The sequence below is a fragment of the Equus przewalskii genome, chromosome 26 (genome assembly GCF_037783145.1).
Source record: "Equus przewalskii isolate Varuska chromosome 26, EquPr2, whole genome shotgun sequence".
Classification (NCBI taxonomy): domain Eukaryota; kingdom Metazoa; phylum Chordata; class Mammalia; order Perissodactyla; family Equidae; genus Equus; species Equus przewalskii.
In genome coordinates this window covers 38,819,195-38,835,729 of record NC_091856.1, presented here as the reverse complement: position 1 = coordinate 38,835,729, position 16,535 = coordinate 38,819,195, and the positions used below count along the sequence as shown (strand labels likewise).

The window sequence follows — 16,535 nt, the reverse complement described above, 5'->3', positions numbered from 1 at the left end:
CAGCTGTCAATTCTTTGGGGTTCTCTTTGTGGGTATCACCCCCGAACAATGATAGTTTTATTCCTTCCTTTCCAATCCTTGTAGTTTTCGTTTCTTTCTCTTATGCTATGACATTATCCAAGACAGTATTGAATCGGAGCAGTGGTTGTGGCCGTCTACCTCGTTTCTTAGTTAAAAGGGAATGTTCAGGGGCCCAGCCCAGTGGCGTAGTGGTTAAGTTTACATGCTCCGCTTAGGCAGCCCGGGGTTCGTTGGTTCAGATCCTGGGCGTGGACCTACACAACACTTATCAAGCTGTGCAGTGGCGTTGACACATAGAAAATAAAAGACTGGCACAGATGTTAGCTCAGTGACAATCTTACTCAGCAAAAAGAGGAAGATTGGCAACAGATGTTAGCTCAGGGCCAATCTTCCTCACCAAAAATAATAAAAATAAATGAATGAGTGAATGAATGAATGAATGGGAATGTTCACGTGAAGTGCAATGGTTGCTAGACAGACTCCCCATCCCGGGATCCCACGTTGGCTGCAGGGTTTTGTTACGAAAGAGATTGGGTTCCGCCTAGTGCTTTCTCTGCAGCTGTTGAGATAATCATGGACTTTTTTCCCTTTAATCTGTGAATGTGATGAACCACATGCTTAGCATCTTTAATTTGGAACTGACCTGGCGTTTTAGGGTTGAACCCCACTCAGCCGAGAATCTTCCCTTTTTATGTGTCGCTGCTGTGGTCTGTGGTTCTCGTTTGGAAATTTGGGTCTATCTACAGAGTACGTCTGACACAGAACTTTTCTTTCTCGTCATCATCTTTTCTAGCCTCATAAACAAGTTGGGAGTCTCTCCTCTTCTCTGTTTTCTGCAGCTTTGAGTACTGTTTAGATTATCTTCTCCTCAGATGTTGGCTGACTTCCTGCAAAGCTTCCTGGGCACAGCATTCCGGGGCAGGAGTTTCTAGCGCTGATCCTTTTTATGTAATAGTTGTAGGATACCTAGTCGTCTGCATCTTCTCCAGTCGCTTTTGGTAATTGTATCTTTTTCTGGAATGTGTCCATTTCGTCCAATGTTTCTGATGCCTAGAGAGGCTGATCCTCTGTTAAAGCTGGGCTGTGTCTGGGCTGTGTTCGCGCCCACCCTGCTTGCTGCTCGCACGCGTCCCCCTTTCTCCTGAGCTCACAGACAGCGTCAACTCAGTGAGTCTTTTCAGGGAGCCAGTATTTGGCTTTGTTGATCCTCTCGGTTGCATTTTTGTTTTCTATCTCATTAATTTCTATTCTTATCTTTATAGTTTCCTTCCTTTTGCTTTCTTGGGGTTATTTCCAAGTGGCGTGCTTAGCTCTGTAATTTTCAGCCTTTTAAATTTTACGATGTAAACATTCGAGACCATAAATTTTTCTTGAAGTGGTGTTTTCACCGCATTCCATCAGTTTTGATATATAATGTTTTCATTATTTTTTAGTTCTAGTAATTTTTGAGTGTCCATTATAATTACTTATTTGACTTAAGAATTCTTTAGAAGGCTGTTTTTCAATTGCAGAAAGCTTGGAGTTTTGGAGCTTTTTAGTTATCTTTTTTTTTTTTTTTTTTTTTGAGGAAGACTGGCCCTGAGCTAACATCTGTGCCCATCTTCCTCCACTTTATATGTGGGACGCCTACCACAGCATGGCTTGCTAAACGATGCCATGTCCACACCCGGGATCCAAACTGGCGAACCCCAGGCCACCGAAGTGAAATGTGCGAACTTAACCACTGTGCCACCAGGTCGGCCCCTTTAGTTATCTTTTTAAAATGGGTTTCTAACCTAACTGAATTATAGTCAAGGAGCAGAGTCGGTATACTGCCTATTTAGATACTTGTGAAGACTTGCTTTGTAGCCAAGTAGATGATCCTTTTTCTAAAGGTTCCGTGTGGACTCTAAAAGGATGCGTATTCTTCCCGAGTCGTGTTCATGTCTCTCTCTCTCATGCCTCCAAATCATCTGCGTCTTATCTGATTCTTTTTCTGCCCGATTCTGTCAGAGGCTGAGAGAGCTGTACTGCCATCTCCTATGATGGTGGATTCATCAGATTCTCCTTGTAGTCATGTCAGTATTTGCCTTCTATGTTTTAAAGTTGTGTTATTAGGTGCATGTGCATACCATTTTTAGAATTCTTTTATCTCCCTCTTGAGTGACATTTTCTCCAATCACAAGGTGAGCTTCCTTGGCTCCAGTAAAGCTCTTTGCCATAAAGGCTGTTTGAACTTAGAGCAGGACATTTCTCCAGCAGCCTTTGGTTCATGTTCGTACATCACATTCTCTTCCTCCACTTGCAACCCACCTTTTACTCTTATATATTAGGTGCATTTCATATAACTGCTTCTGGCTGGATTTTTTAAAACTTTAGTCTGACAATCTTTGTTTTCAACTAATTAGTTTAGTCCATTTACATTTATTGTAATTACAGGTATAATTTGAGTCTAGCTGTACTGTCCTAATTTGGGCTTTATATCCATCCTACTTTTTCTGTTCTTTTTTCCTTTTGTTTCTTGTATTCTTTTAGCTTCTTTACCCTTCTTCTGTTTTTCCCTGTATTAGTTTCAAAGTTATAAATTCAATTTCTGTTCTTCTAGGAGTCACCCTAGAAACCTCACCATGTGTATCTGAGTTGACAACATCTGAAGTTAAAATTAATACAGGGATCTTAGATCAGTTTCGCCTTCTGACCCCCTTCCCATCTTGCCTGCTATTATTTTCCCATATTTTAACACCATGCGATTTCTCTCAATTCTACACATTAGACACTATCGTATTTGTTTTGTGTATTCCGTGGCTTTTAGAGCTGATGTTGTGTGGACATGCACATGCATGGCAGACCTTGCATCAAGACAAGGCCAGCTCTTTCTTGCTAAAAGGACTTCCTTCACCAGGTCCCTTCACTGGGGCCGTTTTTCCCTGAAGAATCTCCATGCCTTCTCTCTCCTGAAGGAAGATGTTGCTGGGTTTATGATTGCAGTCTGACAGAACTGTGACAACAGCCACGGTCCTTTGGGGCCCACTGTCACTGCTGAGCCTGTCACCAGTGCTGCATCACCTCTGGTGGCCGGGCTGCTTTCCTCCTGACTGCCCTTCCTTGTGTTTACTTCAGCTGTGCTTGTTGGTTTTTAATTTTGTTTTTTATTCATCACGCAGGTGTATATTTGTAGCCACTTGATTTAGTGCTTTTTTCTTACCTTTTTGTGGTAAAATATACATAACTTAAAATTTATCATTTTAGCCACATTTAAATGTACAATTCAGTGGCATTAAGTACATTCACCATGTTGTGTAACCGCCTCCACTGTCTGTTCCCAGAACAACTTCATCATCCAAACAAAACCTCCGCAGCCGTGAAGCAGTCTTTCTCCATCTCCCTGCCCGGCCCCTGGTGACCGCTGTCCCACTTTCTGTCCCTGTGAATTTGACTCCTCTAGGTCCCTCATATAAGTGGAATCAGACGATATTTGTCCTTTTGTGACTGGCTTATTTTGCTGAGTTTAACTCTTTGAGAAACTGCCATACTGTTTTCTGCACCATTTTACGTTCCCAACAGCAATGGACAAGGGCTCCAATTTTTCTACATCTTCACCAACACTTATTTTCCTTGTTAAAAAAATAAAAGCCATCCTAAGGGGTGTGACGTTGTGTCTCATGGTGGTTCTGATCTTCATTTCCCTCATGACTAATGATGCTGAGCATCTTTTCAAGGGCTTGTTGGCCATGTGTGTCTCTTCTTTGGAGAAACGTCTATTTGAGTCCTTTGCCCATTTTTCAGTTGGGTTATTTGCTTTTTTGCTGTTGAGTTTTAGGAGTTGTCTATATATTCTGGGTAGTAATCCACGATCAGATATATGATTTGTAAGTATTTTTGCCCATTCTGTGGGTTGTCTTCTCACTTCCTTAATAGTGTCCTATGATGTACAAAAGCTTTTAATTTTCATAAAGTCCAATTTTCCTATTTTTGATTTTGTTGTCTTTGCTTTTGGTGCCACATCCAAGAAATCATTGCCAAATGCAATGTCATGACATTTTCCCCTACGTTTTCTTTTAAGAGTTTTGTAGTTTTAGCTCTTATGTTTTTGAGTTGGCCCCTAGCATGCTCCAAAGATAACTCACGATTTTTCAGGATGCATGCTGAGCACATCGATACACCTGTCCTTCACATTTCTGCCCATTGCAGCTGTCACCCCACTGATGTGCACTTGCCTCCCCCACTACCCCCCTATGGCATGTGGGAGCCTTCCTTGGACCCTGGGTCCTTCTGACAGGACACTTGTAGACTTTGACACTTCTTTGCTTTCTGATATGATGAGACATCCAAGCTTCACTTTGTGCATTTTCTGCTTCAAGCCTGGAGTCAGCTATTTCTTTAAAGAGCCCTGGTTCCCTTTGGCATGAAACCTATTTAGAAACCAGTCTGGGCACAGGTGCTCACGGCCACAGGGTTGGTTCTTGCTTGTAGGCCTTGGCAGTGGGCAGAGTGATGAAATATGTTTAAATATTTATTTATAAAAGACATCAGAAATTCATACTAAAGCTTTCTGTTCAGATCTGGGGTTTATTGTGTAATCTCCTTAATTTTAGTCCATATCTCCTTTCTCTCAGCTGAAAATCCTAACACTCAAACACCAGCATTTTCTGTGTGTTGTATGTCACAATTCACACACGAACGTTTCAGAATGGCAGTCTCAATATCGTCACCAACAACAGCACGACTGCAGAGTTTTTCTGTCTTTGGTCTGTAGTGCGGCCCCCTCAAGACACATGGTCAGTTTCCCGTGTTTTGATGTCACTTGGAATACTGCTCTCTTTGTGGTTCATTTGTTTCATCTTCTTTGGATTTTTAGAGATTGGTTTTTAAGTTTAATTTTGTTTGCGAGTATGTAAAATGTTTGCATGATTCTAAGACCAAATCTGTCAACCAAGGTAATGCCCAGGGCTTGGGCTGCAGGCATCTGACGGCTGCTCGGGTCCCAAGCAGAGGCAGCTCTGGGGACAAGCGAGGGCCTGCGGGTGTCCTGGGAGCCGGCACACTCCCCTCACCTGCCGCTCTTCCCTCCGGCACAGGTCGCCAGGCAGGAGGGGAGGGTCATCCTGACGTCAGGGCTGCCGTACCACAAGGTGAGGACCCCGCACACAGCTGACACCTGAGCCTCATCCTCCCACTGGGGCCTCGGGCCCGGCCTAACCCTCTGCCACCCCCACCTCGGGCTCTGCTTGCCATGGGGCCGATGAGGGTGGGGCTGACCCACCCGGGTGGCTGAGGGGAGGCTCTTGACCTCTGAGCTGAGGTGGGTGGGGCGGGCCTGGGCAGGTTCTGGGTTTGTGCCCACCTCTCAGCGGCCGCATCTCTGCAGCTCCGGGCCCAGGTCAGGGCTGGGCGCTGTCTCTCGGTGGACTGCTCCCTCAAGGCCCGGCAGCAGGCGAAGGCTGTGCTCAGGCATTTCAACGTGCGCGTCACCCACGCCGACATCTTCAGCCGCTGCCAGGTGGGTCCCACACGCCCCGGGCCTGCCAGGGAGCCACCTCTCTGACAGGCAAGGCCCATCATGTCTCTGGCCAGTGGCAGGATGGTAAAGGCCATGTGTCTGAGCAGCGGCTGCTGCCTAATTTGTGGCCTTTTTACCTCTTCCTCCCACCCCCACCCCGACACCCACACGCGTGGCCGGGGCACTGCATTCTGGGGTCAGGAGGTGGCAGAGCCTCAGCCAGCACAGCCATGAGGGGCAGCTGTGGGCTGAGGGGCAGCTCAGATGGGGTGTCCGTTCAGATTTGGGGTATTTCCTCCTGCACCCAGGGCTGGCCTCCTGTGGGGCTTCTGGATGGAGTAAAGGGACCCAAGGAAGTCACATCTGGCTGGCAGGTCCCATTTTCTGAGGGCAACGTCAAGAGGCCCAGATGGCCATTGGGTCCACCCTGACATCTTGAAGGGTCTGGGCGAGGAAATCCTCAGGTTGGGACAGCTGTGTCCAGGGTTGAGATCCACAAGGGGCCTGGGGCCAGGGCGCCGTGTGCTGACTCACGCTGGGGAGGGGCTCCCTCCTCTCCCTCCCCTGCGGGCCTGGGGGCACTGTCCCAGCTCTGGAGCCCTCATCCTGTCAGGCTGAGAGGGAGGTGACGTGGCCTTTGTGCCTGGCCCTGCCAGGCTGGGGCGTGGCTGCTTGGTGTTGGGGTCTCCCCGGAGTATGGCGGGCAGAGGGCCGTGGGGTCAGTCCCGGCGCGCCACGCTGGCTCCTGATGCGGAGCACCAGCTATTCCCAGAACATTCTGGAGTTCGGGCCACCATGATGACGTTCCATCAGGAGCAGCTCTCCAAGTCCAGCTGTTTGGTGGTAGCTCAGCCCCACCTCTGGGTGCCAGGGGAAAGGCTGGCCCCACCCAGGGCACGGGCGAACGCCGCCCTCCACTCCGTGGCAGCTGCGTAGTGCCATCTCCATCTGAGTTTTGCTGCATCCGTGCACTTCTGTGCCCAGTACCCGCAGGGCCACGCCCAGCAGAGTGAGGGAGGAAGGAGTGGAGGCTTCTGTTTCCAGGCCAAGCCCCGCCGCCGGCCTGGGGTGCAGTCTGTGCAAACCCCAGGCCCCTGCACTGCCAGGATGGCGGGGAGCTCACTCGGAGCCTTTCCTTAGTGTTGAGCTCTGGGAGGCAGGAACCCCGTCTGCCGTCTCTTTGTCTGTGCTCAAGCCCGAGTGTTGTAAAGACCCCAGGACGTCCGGACGCCTGGGAGGCATTTTAATGAGCTTTTCAGAGCCTCTGCTGGTGCATTTTCTTAAGAAAACAGGAAGGTGGGTAGCTGGGAGGAAACCCCCGCTGGCCCCCCAGGAAGCCGCGTGCTGGGGAGCAGCCTGACGCTCCTTCAGACCCGCAAGGGCCAGGCACTGCAGGCGCCCTCTGTGCCCCTGAGCAGATGGGGGGGGGAGGGGGAGCCTCCAGGCCTTGCTGCCCCCTCCTCCCCCCTCCCCACACCGTGGGCACTGCCTCTAGGCCCCGCCACCAGCCATCACCCCACCACAGCCACAGCCCCCTGGCTAAAGGTGCCCTGCCCTGCCTGGGGGGAGAGCAGGCTGCAGGACCTGGCAGAGTGAGAGAGCCCGTGGCCGCGTGGGGCCGCTTCAAAGGCTGAGAGGCAGAGCTGCACCCAGATCAGGGACCAGCAAGTGCATGGGCTGGAGAGGGCAGCGCTTGGCCGCACCAGGGAGGGCCAGCGTTGGGATCTGTCCCGGCTGCAGCAGAGGGGACAGACTCAGAGTGTTCTGACGCAGGTGGGGGGATGCGAGGATGCAGGAGACCCAGGAGCAGGTGCTGTGTGTGCCCAGGCGGGAGGCGGGAGCAGGTGCTGTGTGTGCCCAGGCGGGAGGCCGTGGTGACTTGCGCCTGAGTGGCAGCTGCAGCAGGTGAGGAGCAGAGCGTTCAGAGCACGATTCAGCGCCTGGCCAGCTCCTAGGGCTTAGGCCGAGCCCCTGGCTGGCGGGGAGGGAGGGTGCTGGCTCTGGGCTCTTGGGGGTCTGGTCTGGAGGGCATGTCAGGCACCAGCCTCCTGGGAGCACCAAGCCCTGGGCAAGGGTAGTGCGTAGGGAAGGGGATCATGGGGTGCCTCGGCCCCAACTCACTGCCCAGCTGGGGGCCCTGCCCTGCGCCATCTCTGTTTGCAGTAAACATGCATTCTGCATGTGGTCAGCTGGTGAGAGGACAGAGACAGGGCCCATGGCCCTGGCAGGAAGCAGAGGCCGAAGTGAGGGGCTGGCCACTGCACAGCAGCAGGCGGGAATGCAGGCGTGAGGCTGGGCCCAGTGTCCGATGGCCTTTGTCGGCCCCTGAGGCCCGAGGCTGTCCAGCTCAGCTCAGAGGAAGGCAGGCTGGGTGGGCCCCAGGGCAGGACCCTCCCTGGGTGGCAGATAGCTGTTGGGGTGGTCCATGATATGCACAAGGACACCGAAAGGCCTGCACGATGGGGCCAGGATGGCAGAGAGGGGGTCTCTGAGAAGCCAGGGTTTCTGAATTGGAACCTGGCCTTGGTCACCACGGAGGTGTCTTGGGCAGGGCGGGACCGAATTCGCTCCACGTCAGCAGACTGCCAGTGTTAGTGCTTAGGTGGGAGGCAAGGTCGCCACCGTGGTTCACAGGCCACAGACTCTGTCACCGTGAGCAGAGGCAGCTCAAGTTCCGTCGTGTCTGCACCAGGGCTGGGTAGCCTCAGGCTACGTCCCACCACCTGCTCCCCTAGCCCCCAGCCATGCGTTCTCAGCCGAAACCCAGGAGCTCAGCCTGGGCAGCGGCCAGGAACTCTGACCACCAGCCCTGCACACCAGTGGGCCCCTCTCCCAACCCGATGCCTGGAGAGAAGCTGTTCTCAGGGCCGGCCAAGGTGGACCTGAGGCCCTCCCATAGGTGGACACCAAGAAGCCCAGCAAAGGTGCTTCACGGACACCCAAGGTGGTGCCTGAGGCTCAGCACAGTGGCCGGCCAGCTCCTGCATCTGCAGATCTCTGCTCCGCCCACAGACCCCTGCTCTGCCACCATAGGCTACAGTGAGGGCGGGCCTGGAGCATAAGCCCGACTGGGCATCAGAAGGTGCTGGCCGCTGGCCAGCAGAGAGCAGCACACTTAGGAATGACCCCAAGAGAGCCTGTCCTGTGCCCCCAGCGGGCCTGAGCACTCTGGATGCTGGCTCTGAGCCGTCACTGCCCCCGGCCCAGGCCAGAGCTGGCCACCTCCCTGGAGAGCTCCGGCCGCCAAGCTGTTTCCATTCTCTTTTCCTTCCTTCTGCTATTTTGGTGCTTTTCCCGAGGGGAAGCCCTTGACACACGGAGCGTTCCCAGAGAGAGCCACTGCTGTTGGTTGGCGGGTCGGGTACAGCTCGGGCCGTGAGCGGAGACGGAGAGGGCCGGGGTCTGTGCTTTGCCCCGGCGCCCAGCACCTGACCCCGAGCAGCACTGACGCTCCACGTGGCGTGTGCCCTGGGCGCTGGGATCCGCCTCTGGAGCATCAGCTCGTGAGGATGGAGACCCTCTCAAGGCCAGGAGCCACGTGGGAGCCTCTGTGGGCAGGGAGAGGGCCCATGGGTGCCCTGGGGCCCAGTGTTGAGGGGCCATGGGTCTCTCATTGTGACCCCTGAAGCTGGTGACCTGGGCCTGGGATTGTCCATCAGGAACGTACGCCAAGAGGACGTTCCCAGTGCCGTCCACCATGGGAAAATATTTTATCATAGAAATGTGAGTTTAAAAAAAAGCCTAAACAAGAACCCCTGACGTAGCCAGGCGTAACGTCTATTTTTACTGTCCCTCCGGTCCTCCCCCGCCGTGGTAGGGAGCGGGCCGTAGCCCCCCTGTGGGAGTGGGTGAGTGTCCTGGAAGTTGGTGACGTCGGCCCCCGGAAGTGGGCACCCAGGAGGACAGTGACCTCGAGGAACTCTCAGGGAGAGCCAAACGTGGGGCCCCCAGAAGGCAGAGGAGGCTGCATTGGGGAGCTGAACCTCAGGGGCCAGGTCAGGGCACTCAGGAGGCCCCAGACTGGGCAGGGCCTGGGAGGGAGGTGGACGCCGGCCCAGGCTGCTCTCTGGTGGGGAGAGGGATACGAACAGAGGGCCCTTGGGACGGGGAATGCAGGGGACTCCCAGGCAGCCGCACCCCCAGTGCCCACACCCAGAACCTGGAGGCCAGGCCCAGGGGCCAGCTGGGGCGCCTGTGCCCGGCCCAGTCCCTGGGCCTGGAGACCCTCCCTCTATCCTGATGACTGACTGCAGACGGAGCGACGGAGGGACGGACAGGAAGAGGCGCAGCAGCCGCTGACCCCGCCCCTCCCCGGCCTTTGTGCTCCGCGGCCCCAGCCCCGTTCCCACACTCAGTGGCCCTGGGGTCACACAGGCACAAAGGCTTCAGGAGGGGCCGTCACCCTGTGCAGGGAGAGACCCAAGCCCTCTGGCTCCGGAGGCTGTGCTGGGGCCGGCCTTGGGGTCTCGGGAGGAGAATGCTCCGGAGCAGCAGCGTGGAGGGTTCTGGCACTGTCACGGGGCCTCACGGGCAGGCTTCAGCAGGACTGGGGCCCGGCACACCCCCAGACTCGGGACGCCGGCCAGGGTGATGCCCTGGGGGTGACAGCAGGGAAGGCCCAGGCCGGTCACCCCAAAAGGCCGCCCCTCAACCCTCCCTCTCTCTTCCAGAAAAGCCCTGAGTCTCAGCCAGAGCCTAGTGTCAGTTCCGCCAGGTGGCCCACGGGGGGACTGAGGACCTGGACCCCACTGGCCTGGGGGCCCCCCAGCTCCTGGCGACCCTGACCCTATCCCGGCTGCTTTACAAAGGATCCTGGCAGTGCTGGGCCAGCCTGTCAGCGACACCCACGACACCGAAGCAGCTGCCACTGGGCGCAGCCCCTCCAGCAGGCAGCTAGCACCGCCTGCTCCACGGGGATCCTGCCCCAAGCCACCCTGTGTTGTCCAGGAAGTGTGATGAGGCTACACTGGGCCCTCTGCCCCCAGCCCACCCCTCCCGTCCCCCTCGGGTGTGTTGTCCCTTGGAGCGGCCTGGGCTGAGGGACCCGCTGTGGCTCCTCTGGGCCAGCGCCTGGGGAGGGCAGGTGCGTGAGTCCCCCCCACCCAGCTCCCAGCTCACCTCTCCTTCTCGAGTCTGTCCACATGGGGGTGAGCCAGGACCCAGCGGTCAGCACCACGCCTCTCTGGACCTTCTTCCTGACAGAGTGCTTCAAACGGGTGTTCCCATCAGCCGTCTGGGGTCCCCTTGGAATGGGGCTTCTCTGGCTGTATTCCTACACGTTGACAGGAGAGTGAGCACAGGGTCACTTTCAAAAAGAGCTGACACACTTCAAGTCAAAGCTCAGAGGGCACGGACACCCCCAATGCAGGACAGGCACATAGCCCAGACAGGTGCTCCCTGCTGCCCGGGCTGCGTGGGGGGGGACAGGACCGCGGGCATGGGTGCATGGACACGCAGGGTGTAGTAGACAGCTGGCACCCTGGATGGAGAAAACCATGGCCAAGACGCTGAGTCAGGCCAGTGTGACATGGGCCTGAGGTGGAGCTGAGGTCAGGCTGCCAAGAACATGGGGAGGGGCAGGAGAGGCTTCTAGAGCCAGTGCTGGCTGCCCCAGGCAGAGCTGGCCATGCGGGCTCTCTCGGCACTGTTCTCTCAGCCTGTGGTGGTGTCCACATGAGGCCAAGGTAGGCAGCAAGAGAACACCAGTCCCCAAACACAAAGTCTGGGGGTCCTTCCCTGCACATCTCGGCATGCCACCATCACAGTTCCACTCCCTGAGGCCCCCAGCCACAGAGCCATCCGGCAGCACTAGCCAGATGTGTCAAAGGCCAGCTCCCAAACCTGTGGCTCACTGGGCCCTGAAGAGGTGGGGAGGGTGAGCAGAGCCCCCAACGACCTGCCTTCCACAGGGCGAGGGGCACACGGCGCCAGCCAGGCCTCTATCCCAGTCCGGGGGACCCCGAGGTGCAGGGAGGTGGACAGCCCGCTGAGGTCCTGTGGCTGGGGTTGGGTTAGCAGCAGGTTGGGACACACACCCTACCCTGGATGTCAGCGCACCGCGGCCCCAGAGTTAAATCGCACGAAATTCAAATTTCAGCTCCATAAGTGAAGTTGTGTTGGCAGCAGCTGTGCCTGTGGGTCCACACACTGCCCACAGCTGCTCTCGCAGGGCCCACGCGGCAGTTCCAGGAAAGCCCCTGCCTCCCTGCCCGCCGGGGCCCATGGCATGGACTGACCGTGCCCAGGGGCCTGGCTGGCATCGGACGGGGAAGGAGCACTCTTCCTCTGGAGCAGCTGCCAGCTTCAGAGCGGAAGCAGGGCCTGGGAGCCAGGGGGCAGTTAGCTCTTTGTTGGGTGGCCATGGGGCCTGGCTCAGGACAGCAGACCTGACCTCTGCAGACCCCCTGTCCTCTCAGCCCTGGGTGAAGGAGTCAGGACTTGCCTGGCCAGCCTCAGAAGTGTGAGCCAAAAGCAGCCAGCCCCTTGGGGCTGCAGATAAAGGTGGCCGTGGGCAGCCGTGCAGTGGGTCTGGGAGGGTCCTCAGGGTGACAGAGCAGGGTCTGCTGGGCAGCCACTACTCCATCTGTGTCCTGACAGGCCAGACGGCCAGTGCAGCAGGGCACCCCGTGGTCAGGAGGCAGCAGGAGCAGGAGAGCATCACCCCACTCGCACCCGGCCACCTTCCCTCCCCAGCTGCAGAGTGGGGCAGGCTGGGGAGTGGGGGCGTGCCTTCCTGCCCCCAGCAGCCCTGCCCACTGCCCACCCACCCGCCCTCCTGAGGCAGGGATGCTGCGGTGGAGCTCTGCCGCGTCCATCTTTGGGCACATCTGGGACAAGCACAGACCGCGAAGGTCTCCAGGGGAGGCGGGGCGTCCTCTGGAGCAGCATCGCTGGAGGGGACTGGGGGCCCTGCCCTGGGTAGGATGGGGCCTGGGAGGGGCCTCAGGAAGAGGGACCCAGGAAGGGAGAGGCCCGCTTGAAAGAGCCCTGCGCCCCTCCCTGAAGGCAGGGGAGCGAGCGGCACAGGGTGCATTGTAGGGGCCCTCAGGGAAGTAGGGAGTCAGGCTCTGGCAGGGACTGCTGCTTCCTCGGCCCCAATCTCAGGAGGCTTTCCGGGGCACCTCTCCTGCTTGGCATCAGTCAGTGGCTCTGGGAGGGGATGGAGATGGGGGGAGCAAGAGACCCCTACCCCTGCACTCAGCCCAACACCTACCCCCTCCATCCTGCCAGCCCCCCAGTCACACCAGCCCCCTGTCCACAATGTCCTCCCACCGACCACACTGGGCTCCTCATCACACCCCAGCATAGCACCTGAGCTCCCAGCCTCTCCACCTGGTCTGTCAAGCCCCAGTTTAGATGTCACCTCCTCCAGGAAGTCCTCCCAGCCCCCAGCTCAATCTAGGGAACATCATTGCCCTTTGGAGCAGCACTTTGGGACTCCCTTCTCCCTGGGCCTAGAGCACAGGGGTCGGGGATGGTCTCCTGGCCCATGTGCTGGCCTGACTTGAGTGGGTGACAGGTCCAGAGACTTTAAAGCAGATTCAGACTGCCCAGCTGCAAGGCATTGGGTTCAGGATGTGCTGCCCGCTGACCGAGGACCGGCTCCACTTGTCCGTGGGAGGCGACAAGGGCCGCCCCCGGGACAGCTTGGCTTCGGCCCCACCCCCACTTCCCCAACTGGTTGGCACCCCCACCCCTGCCCCGCGCCCCTGGCTGGAGAGGTCCCTCACCCCACCTCTGCCCCGTGCCCCGTGGCAAGAGGGGTCCCCCATCCCACCCTCCCCGCTGCCCCCCGCGAGAGGAGTGCCCACCCCACCCCCGCAGCCCTGGGCAAGAGGGGTCCCCCACACCACCCAACCCCCGCGGCTCTCGGCGAGAGGGGTCCCCCACCCCACCCCATCCCTCCCCCGCGGGCCCCCGCGAGAGGGATCCCCACCCCACCCCCGCGGCCCCTGGCGAGAGGGGTCCCCCATCCCACCCCCACACCGGCGCGGGAAGTCGGCGGCGGCCGTTTGCTTTTGAATCCTGCGGCGCCCTCAGTGGCCCTTTCAAAGCCGGCGGGGCGGGGTGGGGGCCGTTCCCAGCGCGCCCCGCCCCTCCCCCCGCTTTCCCACGCGGCCGGGCCGCCGGCGGGTTCTCACGGCCCGCCGCCCCTCCCCCGTCTGGGAACGGCCGCCGCTGGGGGTGCCCGGAGCCCGGGATGGGGCGCCTGGCGGGCTCCTCGGGGATGGGGGTGCGCCTAGTGTGGGTGCTGGCGGGCCACGGGGAGGGGTTCTGCCTGTGGGGGTGCCGGGCGGCCCCCGGGGGGGGGGTATGTACCGCCTAGTGGGGGTGCTGGGGGGCCACGTGGGGTTATGTACCCCTAGTGAGAATGCTGGGGGGGCCACGTGGGGGGTATGTACCACCTAGTGGGGGTGCTGGAGGGCCATGGGGGAGGTGCCACCTAGTGGCAGTGCTGGGGGGCCACAGGGGGTATGTACCACCTAGTGGGAGTGCTGGGGGGGGCCATGGGGGTATGTGCTGCCTAGTGAGAATGCTGGGGGTCCACGAGGGAGAGTGGTATGTGCTGCTTAGTGGGGGAACTGGGGGGCCACAGGGGAAGGGGGGTCTGTGCTGCTTAGTGGGGGTGCTGGGGGAGGGGACTGTGTGCTGCCTGGAGGGGAGCTGAGGGGGCTCAAGTGGGGTGTGACTGCCCCCCAGGGCCTGAGGCCAGGGGGCATCCACTGGCCCAGATTGTATTTGGTATCATGCAGGACAGGTGGTCACCCCCAAACACATGTCCGGGAGAGACCTAGGGGTCCTGGCATGCCTGCGTTGTACCTGGGGACAGTGAGCGCTGACCTCCCCCTGGGCATCTCTCACTGCCTGTCTCTTCTTCTCAGCAGCCTGGGAAGGCTAGGGCACCGAGTTTGGCAAATACAAAACCCTACCGACCATGAACCTCAGGAAACAGCAGCCACGTTCCCAGGCAGAAAGTATCTAAGCATTATCTGAAATTCAGTGAGGGCCCGTGTTCCCCTGGCCCCCCTGGAGGGGGCTGTGACTGGCCAATGTCAGATTGAGTAAGCGTAGCGGGAAGGCTGGGCCCTGTCCAGGCCCTGTGGCTCACATCCCTTGGCCTGCCTGGATGGCCGTCAGCCCTGGCCCAGCCAAGTGAGCTGGATCATCGGGTCTCATCCTGAGGGGCCTTAGATAGCCCAGGCTGGGCTGCCTGCCCTGCTGTCCCCACACAGCGGGGTCTGCATGTCCCAGTCCAGAGCGGGCCCTGGGCTGTGGCTGGTACAGTTGGAGGAGGGTAAAGGCTTGCAGGCCCGAGGGACCCAGGTTGGGTAGTGGGCGCAAAGCGAGCCATCAGGAGGCCGGCCTGCCCATCCTGTCTGCAGGGCTTCCCAAGACTCAGACCCTCCCGTCTGCTGCTGGCTGTCACCCTGGGCAGGCAGCGCCTCACCTTCGGGACCTGGTTGTCGTCCCTGCTGCGTCCTGAACGCCTCATTTGTCCTTCTGCCCAGGGCTCCCAAGACATGGCTCTTCTGCCACCCGGAAAACGGAAGCCCCAGGAACAGAGCTCCCACACTCCCCGTGGGTGCACGCAGGCTGTTCACACACAGACACGCTCCCACTGTCGGGGCAACACGTAAAGTCACATCCACTCACACTGCCACACACAGGCTCCATGTTCGAACCTGACGCGCCCAGTCACACAGGCCCTGTGTCCACACGTATGACACACACAGTCACACACACTCCCATGTTCACGCTCCTGATTCACGCTTACACAAAGACACACTCAGCCACTCTGATGCTGGGCGCTCTTGTACTCCGAGTACCTGGGTGCCTGTGAGAGAGACACCTGCAGAGCCACGGCCCCTGACCCCCCAGGGACCTGCACTGAGCAGTGCCTGAAGGCCAGGAGCTTGGGGGGCGGAGCCTGCTGGCTGGGGGTCTGAAAGTCTGCTTCATGGGGACAGAAGACCACCATTGTTAGGTTTTAACCCCCACCTCCACCCTGTGCATGCCCGTGCACCATCCCCAGCCCCACGCTTCCCTGGGGGCCTGGGGCCTGGCCCTTCTGCCCCAGCATGTGCCCCTCACGGCCCTTGAACCTATCTCCAGTGGAAAACCTGGCCAAACCTGGAGGAGCTGCGCCCAGTGCTGGGGCCAAGAGGGTCTTCCCAGCTCCTGGGCCACGTCACCTTTGGAGGCAGATGGCAAAGGGCCCCCACAAGGTGCAGCAGGGACAGCGTGGGAGAGCGAGGTGTGGAGCAGACCCAGGCCTCAGCCGGCAGGAGGGCGGAACCTAATTGCTTCCTCCCGGCCACAGTCCCGCCCCATCCGGCGAGGTGTCAGGCCAACAGCCCAGGCCAGGGGTCTTTCATCCCAGCACTTTGTCCCTGCACCCAGCACCATTTGTTGGGGCGGCTCTGGGGGGTCAAGGTGGACCGGCCAGCCTGGGGAGGCGTCAGGACCCGCCCGTCCCAGGAGGGCAAGGGGGGACTGTGGGGGGTGGTGGTTGGCAGGGACCAAATGGGCAAGTGCCCTGCCGACGTGACACTGGTGTCCTGAAGCTGAGACTCACCCGTTTCACCCCCTCCCCTGACGTGAGTGTCTGCGACACTTGCCGTGTGTAGGTGTGCTCATGGAAGGTGCTGGAAGCCCTCAGCGCCATGCTGGCTTTTCTCACCAGGTGCTGGGATGGAGAGACGCCTGTGTTCTTGGGTTCTTCCCCTTTGCACTAAGTGAGCAAGAAGTGACCCATTAGTCTAGAGCTGGCACAGCTTCCCAGCCGAAGCCCCCCTCCTCCCTGCCTGTGGGGTCAGAACGGGGTCTCCCATGGCCTGGGCAGCAGACTGCCCGCCTCCATCCGCCGCACAGGGGCCTGGCTCCCACCGGGTGGGGGCCGCAGGGGTGGCGGGGCCCTGCTCAGAGCCCCAGCAGCACAGGCCGTCAGGCCCAAGCTGAAGTTTCCACAACCTGCCCCTTGCTTGGAAGCAGGGGGTCCCACCCCATCTTGGGGAGCCAGCGCCTGGCTGGGCAC

At 58.5% G+C, this 16,535-nt stretch overlaps 1 protein-coding gene and 1 long non-coding RNA gene across 17 annotated transcripts in view; one reads left to right on the top strand and one right to left on the bottom strand.

Annotated features, from left to right (window-relative positions):
• The window catches only part of EXD3 (exonuclease 3'-5' domain containing 3), a 95,471-nt gene that overhangs the window by 72,871 nt on the left and 6,065 nt on the right, over window positions 1–16,535 (top strand). For all 14 annotated transcript variants that reach the window (XM_070594735.1, XM_070594728.1, XM_070594725.1 and 11 more), the window contains 2 exons: window positions 5,079–5,132; window positions 5,369–5,500. In XM_070594735.1, the coding sequence (XP_070450836.1) occupies window positions 5,079–5,132; window positions 5,369–5,500 (186 nt within the window). The remainder of the gene's footprint in view (window positions 1–5,078; window positions 5,133–5,368; window positions 5,501–16,535) is intronic.
• Window positions 9,262–13,170, bottom strand: LOC139079546 (uncharacterized). 3 transcript variants are annotated; one of them, XR_011533240.1, is made up of 5 exons: window positions 11,943–13,170; window positions 11,737–11,821; window positions 11,541–11,632; window positions 10,619–10,772; window positions 9,262–10,095 (listed from the first exon to the last, which is right to left on the bottom strand). It is a non-coding gene; the product is annotated as an uncharacterized lncRNA (long non-coding RNA). The 3 variants fall into 3 exon arrangements; XR_011533241.1 differs by having other exon boundaries at window positions 11,536–11,632; window positions 11,943–12,081; XR_011533239.1 differs by lacking the exon at window positions 11,541–11,632 and having other exon boundaries at window positions 11,943–13,155.